The sequence below is a fragment of the Arachis ipaensis genome, chromosome B5, assembly GCF_059453495.1.
Source record: "Arachis ipaensis isolate K30076 ecotype BB chromosome B5, ASM5945349v1, whole genome shotgun sequence".
Taxonomy (NCBI): domain Eukaryota; kingdom Viridiplantae; phylum Streptophyta; class Magnoliopsida; order Fabales; family Fabaceae; genus Arachis; species Arachis ipaensis.
Genome location: NC_142440.1, coordinates 48,847,487 through 48,856,110, shown reverse-complemented (window position 1 = coordinate 48,856,110; position 8,624 = coordinate 48,847,487). Strand labels below are relative to the sequence as shown.

At 38.6% G+C, this 8,624-nt stretch overlaps 1 protein-coding gene across 1 annotated transcript; it reads right to left on the bottom strand.

Moving 5' to 3' along the window:
* Positions 1-6,536: 6,536 nt before the first annotated feature.
* Positions 6,537-7,070, bottom strand: LOC107640676 (uncharacterized). Its single transcript, XM_016344180.1, has one exon. The coding sequence runs from the start codon at positions 7,068-7,070 to the stop codon at positions 6,537-6,539; it is 534 nt and encodes a 177-aa protein (XP_016199666.1).
* Positions 7,071-8,624: the final 1,554 nt, after the last annotated feature.

The window sequence follows — 8,624 nt, the reverse complement described above, 5'->3', positions numbered from 1 at the left end:
ATTCAGATTTTTATTTTAAAAATTTTTATCTTATCCTATCTTATTTAAAAAAAAATCAATTTTCAATTTTCAATTTTAAAAATTCAATTTTCAAATTTTAAAATTCAAATTTTAAAATTTCAACTTTTAATCTTCAAATTTAAAAATTCAAAATTCAAAATTCAAATTTTAAATTTCAAATTCAAAAATTTGAATTTCAAATTTGCTTTTATTTTTGTTTTTAAATTTTTATTAACTAACTATGAGTTCTCAACCCTCTCGCTTTGAGTTTGGTTCCAATGTTGTTGCAAGGAATGGAAATTATAATAGGAACATGCATCAAGGTCAAAACAATCAGAGATGGAAGGAGCCACGAGGATCTGATCAACCCTTCCGGCAACAACACCTTCCACAGTACCACAGACAAAGACCATTCCACGATGCATACTAAGACAATAGTTATAGTGGACCCTTCCGTGACAACCAACATCCACCAAATTACTATAGTCAAGAGCCATTCCAGGGGGCATACCAAGATGATAGATATGATGGACCCCCATCATATGCCTATGAACCTCCTCAACACAACTTTGAACCACCACACTCACAAGCCAACTACCACCATTCACCTTCATATGATCCTAACCCACATCCACCATACTAACCACCTTATGAACTATATGAACCATATATAGAACCACCCCAATTTCAACCCAATTACTCCCAAGAACCACCACCTTCATATGCACCATATCCATATCCATCAATCCAAGAGCCTTATGGTCCTACTTATGATATCCAAGCGCAACAAGAATCACAGGATCATCACAAGAAAATAGTGGATCAATTTCTTGCAACCCTTCACCAATTGAATCAAGCAATAAATTAATTATCTTCCCGATGTTCGGACACTCAAGAAACCCCCATGGCTTCATGTGGGCAATCTAATAAAGAACGTAGCATGAAGGAGATATTAGAAACTCCAGTGGACAGTACAGAGGATGACTTTGTGCTGGAACAAGTGGAGGAAGCTGTAATTATTGAAGAGGAAGAAGTGGTTGCAGATTTAGGAGATGCTGACCCTCCATGGGAAAGTCAGGTTATGGAACCTCCTTCCAAGGCAATTGAAATTTATGCTGAGGAGGGTGTACAACCTCCAAGGCATATTATGGTTGAAGACTTGGAAGAGGTTGGTCAAGAGATGGAAATTAAAGAAGAAAAAGCACTACCTCCCATGCCCTTGGTAAGTAATGAAGAAGAGATTGAATTGGAAGAAAGCTACCAAGAGGAAGATGTTGAAATTAAAGAAGTTTGCAAAGAGGTGGAAATTGTCAAAGAGCACAAGGGAGTGGAGCTTGAAATCACCTTGCCAAAGTTATTGGAGACCCCTCCCCCTAAGTTGCCATCATCCTTCACAACATTCAAGTGGGTAAAATTCATATCCCTTAGCTTTCTAATTCCACTTGAATATGGGCTACTGGAGACGGATGGTCAACTTGGAGCTCTTTATGGCATTAAGAGTAAGAGGAAGATGGCCAGTGGTAAGAATTGTCCTGCAAGGTTCATTATGGTTGGAAGCTTTAAGTTTAAACGCAAAGGTTGGTATAAAGCTCAACTGAATGGGTCTAGGAAGCTGTTTGGATGTCTCAGTGAGAATTCCGACTGTTCGCCACCCAAGTGGAAAAATGATGATCAACAAAAAGATGGGTGCAAAGGCAAGGTCTGGGACCCCGGAATTCAATATAGAAATCAGCACTCTTGGGGCCTTGTCACTTGCTTTAACTTACTTGAAGGCTTTCTGCGCCTAGTTTGGGATCTCGGAGGCCATTGGAATTACAAACATTGGTGGAGATTCCTGGATGAGTTCAAGCACAAGCCATTATAACAGGAAGCCCATCAAATGTCCAACTTAAGGACTTTAACTAAAAGTGCTAGGTGGGAGACAACCCACCATGGTATGATCATTCCTTTTTCATTTTTTATTTAGTTTTATTTTTGAGTTTTATTTTATTGAACCTGGAATTATTCATAACATCTGCATCAGCATCTGCATACTGCATTCTGCATTTTTCATTAAAAAAAAGAAAGCACGCACGCGACGCGACAGCGTCGCTGACGCGTCCGTGTCACCGTGCGTTGTGAAGAAAAGAAAGTAAACAGAAAGTCACGCGGGAGCGTGGCTGGAGGCATGCCTTTTGCACAAATCATCCCGCTTGACCGCGTCGCTGACGCGTCTGCGTCACATGGGAAACATGCCTCCCACGCGTCCGCGTCATTCACGCGGCCGCGTGACCTGGAAATCGACGTAAGAAAGGGTGCACGACCGAAAGTTGTGCAAGAGTGGTGCTGGACTGGTGCTGAATGCACAAACCCTACCACGCGGACGCATGGCTCACGCGTCCGCGTCATACCCCCATAATGACCATTCACGCGATCACGTCGATCACGCGACCGCGTCACCCTGGATTTTGGCAATACTAAGTTTTGAACAGAGAGTTGTACGACCGCGAGGCTGCACTCGCGCCACTAGCACAAATCGAGTCACGCGATCGCGTCCCCACGTGTCCACCTCACCCAACCTTATCGCGCACCACGCGACCGCATCGCCTGCGCCGCACAACTTACCCAAATCAGCGCCAATTATCTTATCTTTTCTTCCCGAATCCTAATTTTTCCTCCCTCCTTTCTTACTTACTTCTTCTTCCGTTCTTTCCCTTCTCATTCTTCTTATCTTTCATTTTATTTTACTTAATTTATTTGCATATTTCATTCATTGCATCTTAATTTTGTGCATATTTTTGCTTTCTTTTCTAAATATTTTTCCTTTGGTGTTAAAATTTTCTTATTTAACTGTTGCATCTTCTCTTGAATTATTTTGGGTGCTTAGTGACTTGTTTTATTCTGGATAGGTAATATTATTTATATCAATGCCAACCTTTTATACCTGTATTACTTTTACATTGACATGAATTTATATTATCTCTCCTTACCCACACTCTCTTCCCTATTTTTGCAAATTTTTGCACTCTTGATTTGCCATGTACTCCTACTGTTTTCTCATTTTCATGTTGTAGCTACCATGTAATTGAGACCCTCATTATCTGGCATTAACCCAACCATATTTTATTTTATCTTTATTTCTGGGTTACTGTTCTTCTTTTTCTCTTCTTTCAGGCTGGCCACCGAAGACGGAAAAAGGGAGAAACTTCTATAAGGGGAGACAAACAAGTCCATCTGCACAATCCTTGAAGAAAAGCATCAGTTGGAACAACCCGTCCACTTGCACATCTTAGCATGCACCGAGGACGGTGCAATATTTAAGTGTGGGGAGGTCGATACCGATCTCCATGGGTTAGTCACTCTTCTATCTTAACACCAATGGTTTATTTTCCTTGTTAGTTGTTGCATTTGCATGTTTGATTGCATATTTATTTGATTTTGTGCATATTTTACCACTTGGTTGAAGTAATATTTTCTTTTTCAAGAAACCTTTTAAGAGCATTTCACTAATTTGAATAAAATTTAATGTTACACTTGTTTGAAGAAATATTATACTGGAACATGGTTTAGAGCTCCAACACACAAAACCAGTGAGATTTTGAACCTATTTGATTGGTTGCATTTTATCAATCAATATTTTATTTTTGTGTGTTTTCCTCTCTAAAATTGTGATCTTTGTCTTGCTTAATTTTATATTTCCATTATTTGATGTATGCATACACTTACATGATTGAGGCCTTTGTTTCACTGAGCCTACATACCCATATGGCCTTACCCTTTCATTATTCTTTGCAAACCAATGTTGAGCCTATTATACCCCTTTGATCTTTACTTTAGCACATCATTAACTCTAAGCGAAAAATAATAATGTCCTAAATTTAAATCCTTGGTTAGCTTAGACTAGTGAGAGTGCTCATGAATTAAATATGGGGAAAGTTGAATTTGGAAACATTTGGTTTGAGGATTGAGTATGTTAGAATTTTCTGAAAATGTGAAAAGAAATGTTTAGGACATGTTCATGCATTCAATAATTTAATCATATGCATTGAAAAAAATAAAAGAAAAAAATATACTATAGAAAAAGAAAAAAAAAGAAGAAGAAGAAAAAAAGAGAAAAAGAGCAAATAATAAAAAGGGGACAAAATGCCCCAAAGTAAATGGTAAAAGCAATGCATATGTACTGTACTTGAAATTAGAATGCATGAATATGTGGAAAACATGGTTAATGGATAGTTAGATGTTGTATTATAATTACATGGATTGTCTAAGTTAGGTGGAAAGTTTAAGTTAATTAAGGATTCAGATTTTAGTCCACTTGACTAAATACAATCCTACCTTGACCCTAACCCCATTACAACCCTTAAAAGACCTCTTGATATGTGTATCTGTGCATTAAATTTATGTTGATTGTTAGATGAAGAGCAAGCCTTAGAAAGCAAGGTTAGTGGAGAATTGAGAGAATCGAACCTAAAACACTTGAGTGATTAGAGTGCATACACTTCCAGTGAGGGTTCGATGCTCGATTCTTTGTTCCCGGATTTCATGAGCTATTTTCTTCTACAAGTCTATTTGTACTTCATTTTTATGATTTAAATTAGTGAAATCCAGTTCATATTTATTCTTGGAGAACTTATTTACTCTTAACCAAGTAAGTAAAAGCATTTAGCATGTAGGTTGCATTTCATACATTCTACCATTCCTCTTCACTCTTATAGTTTCTCTTGAGCCTAGCATGAGGACATGCTAATGTTTAAGTGTGGGGAGGCTGATAAACCACTATTTTATGGTTTATCTTGTACTCAATTGAGTGGTTTATATCAACTCTTTATCCACTTATTCATACTATTCACATGTTTTACATTTTCCTTCCTGATTTTGTGCTATGATTGAAAACATACTTCTTTGATCTTATATTTGCTTATTATTAATCCTCTCTTATTACCATTAGATGCCTTGATATGTGTTGTTAAGCTGTCCAGCCTGACCTCTTCGCACTTAAACGGTCATAACTTGAGCTACAGAGGTCCAAATGAATGATGCGAATGCATGAATGATGCGTCCGCATCGCATCTGCGAATTGCATCCCGCGCGAACGCGTGGACGACGCCTCCGCGTCACTTTCCCGTGACCTGAACGTAACAGAAATCGCTCCCAACGATTTTTGGGCTGTTTTTGACCCAGTTTTCAGCCCAGAACACACAGATTAGAGGCTATAAAATGGGGGAATGCATCCATTCATAATCATGCTTTTCATAATTCACTTTTCATAATTTAGATGTAGTTTTTAGAGAGAGAGGTTCTCTCCTCTCTCTTAGGTTTTGGGATTAGGATTCCTCTTAAAGGATTTAGGATTCAACTCTTCATCAGGTTCAATATTTCTTTTACTTTATATTTATCTCTTATTTTCAGATACTTTAATGCTTGTATTAGTTATGTTGCCTAATTGGCTTATGAACTTTTTCATGTTAAGATTTGAATATTTTATTTAATATAATTGAGGTATTTCAGATTTATCACTTCTTCTATTGTTTGTTATTAATTAATATTCTAAGTTGGATCCTAACTTGATTTTAGAGTTGATTAATATTCGGAGACCCTTGAGTTGAATTACTCAAGAGTTAAATTGTAATTGGGTTTATCGTTGGCTGGCTCTCTAGTCACAAACACTAATCCTTCCCATGGGAGAGGATTAGAACTTGTGAATAGAAGTAGACTTCCAACTTACTTGACTTTCTTTTACTTTACTTGGTAAAGGATAACTAAGTAGAAGCAACCTTCAATTATCAATTGATCTTGAAAAAAATCCAACAAGGATAGAAATTCCGATTAATCTTCTCCGGGTCAAGGTTTTTAATTTAATTACAATAAAATTTCTTATTTATTTTTATTGCTTTAATTTATAAATATACCTGTGCCCATTGCCCAAACTCCAAAACCCCAATTTACAAACTCATAACCAATAATAAGAACATACCTCCCTGCAATTCCTTGAGAAGACGACCCGAGGTTTAAATACTCGGTTATCAATTTTAAAGGGGTTTTGTTACTTGTGACAATCAAAACTATTGTAAGAAAGGTTGATTGCTTGGTTTAGTAACTATACTTGCAACGAGAGTTTACTGTAACTTCTAAACCATCAATCTTCAGTTCTTTCAGCTCCTCTTCTTGTTCTTCACTCAAGCTTGAGTTGATGATTACTGGATATATGTCATTGTTACCTAAGTAGGCATACTTCAAGCTTGGAGGTAGAGTCTTCAATTCCAACTTTGGTGCTTCTACTTCCTTTTTACTTGCCTTGGCTAGCATGATTGAGCCTTCCATGAATTCTTATGGTAGCTCACCACATGATGTTTGCTGCTCTTGCTCCATTGCTTCTTCAAATTTGTCTTCCTCCAAAACTCCCTGGACTAGTGTCTCTATTGTGTCCACCATCATGCATTCTCTAATAGAATCCTTTGGGTAACTCATAGAAGTGAAAACATTGAACACCATCTTCTCTTTTTGCAGTCTTAGGACCAACACTCCCTTTTTTATATCAATTATAGCCCCAGCTGTTGCTAGGAATGGTTTTCCAATATGAATGATGCATTGGCCTCTTCCTCCATGTCGAGCACTACAAAATCTGCTGGGAATATGAACTCTCCCACCTTTACCAACAAGTCTTCCACCACTCCATGGGAAAACTTGAATGTCCTATCAGCTAGTTGGAGTGTCATCCTTGTTGGTTTGGCCTCTTCAATTCTCATTCTCTTCATCATGGATAGGGACATAAAGTTGATGCTGGCTCCTAGGTCACACAATGCTTTCTCAATATTAATATCCCCTATGATGTATGGGATTTGGAAGCTCCCAAGGTCCTTCATCTTTTGGGGAAGCTTCTTTTGTATAATGGCATTACATTCTTCTGTGAGCACTAGAGTTTCCTTTTCTCCCCAGTTTCTTTCCTTAGTCATGAGTTCCTTTAAGAACTTGGCATATAGTGGCATTTTCTCTAGTGCTTCAGCAAAATGTATGTTAATTTGAACCTTCTTAAAGATCTCCAAGAACCTAGAAAACTGGCAGCCTTTGTGGGTAGGGTGCCTTTGGTACATAAGGTTTCAAGACTTGTTTTGGTAGGGCTGGAGTTTGTGTCTCTTCTTCTGCCTTGATTTCTGGGTCATTTGTAGCCTCTTCTTCTTGCAAGTTGTGGCTTGAGGATGTCTCCTTCACCACCATCCCATTTCTTAGTGTGATGGCCTTTCATTTCCCTCTTAGACTGGTCATGGTATCACTAGGGAATGTATTTGTAGGCATTGGTATCTGCTTGGATAGGTATCTAAATTGTGATTCCAATTTTGTGATTGTTGCCCCTTGATTCTTGATGTTGGATTTGGCCTCTTCTTGGATTGCATCTATCTTTTTTTCAGCTTGTACTTGTCTCTCTGCAACAGTAGCAATGTTCCCTACTAACCGTGCCATCATGGCTTCCAATCTTGCAAAATTGTCACTGTCATCACTTAGTTGTGGGGTTGGGGATGATACATTTTGAGAATAGTTGTTGTGTGGTTGTTGGTTGGAGTGGTAGGGGGCATTATGTGGGTTATGGTAGGATCTATAGTTGTGAGATTGATGGTTGGGGTTGTTGTACTGGTTAGAGTGGTATGGTTTGTGGTCTTGGGTATGGCTCTGTTGGTTTCTCCACCCAAAATTTGGGTGGTTCTTCCAACCTGGGTTGTAAGTTTTAGCATTGGGATCATATGGTTGTCTAGATGAATTGTTCACATAGTTAGCTTGCTCCCATTCACATTCAACTTCTGGGCTTTCTCCTTCTTGCATAGGTGCTTGAGCATTGATGGCTGAAACCTTGTTCTTCTCCATTTGCTTGGTTAGAGCTACTAGTTGAGCTGTGATCACCTTGTTTTGAGCCAGCAAAGCATCCATATGGTTTAGCTCCATCACTCCCCTTCTTAGGTTTCTATCAGAGGCATAGAAATACTCATTGTTGGCCATAGTTTCTATGATATCTATGGCCTCTTCAATTGTCCTCTTGGTATTGACGGAACCTCCTGAAGAGTGATCCAAGGCTTTCTTTGCCTCTTGTGAGAATCCTTCATAGAAAATGTGCAGCTGTACCCATTCATTGAACATGTCTGAAAGGAATCTTCTTGTCAACTCCTTGTATCTCTCCCATGCTTCATAGAGAGTCTCCCCATCTTGTTGTCTGAATGTTTGTACTTCAGTTTTCAACTTGATGATTCTTTGGGGAGGGTAGAATTTACCCAAAAACTTATTCACCACCTCTTCCCAATTTGTCAAACTCTCCCTTGGGAAGGATTTAAGCCACTTATATGCTTTGTCCCTAAGAGAAAAGGGGAACAAAAGCAGCCTATAAGTGTCAGGGTGAACCCCATTAGCCTTCACAACATCACAGATTCTTAGAAAGGTAGATAGGTGTTGGTTTGGATCTTCTTGAGTATTTCCTCCAAATGAACAATTGTTTTGAACAAGGGTGATTAGTTGTGGTTTGAGCTCGAAGTTGTTGGCATGAATAGTAGGTCTCAGGATGTTGCTCGAAGACCCACTCCCCTTGGAGTGTGCCAATTCACAGAAGTTCAAATTGGTCTTCACTCTCTTCCCCTTCCTTCAACTCTTCGTTATTCCCCCCC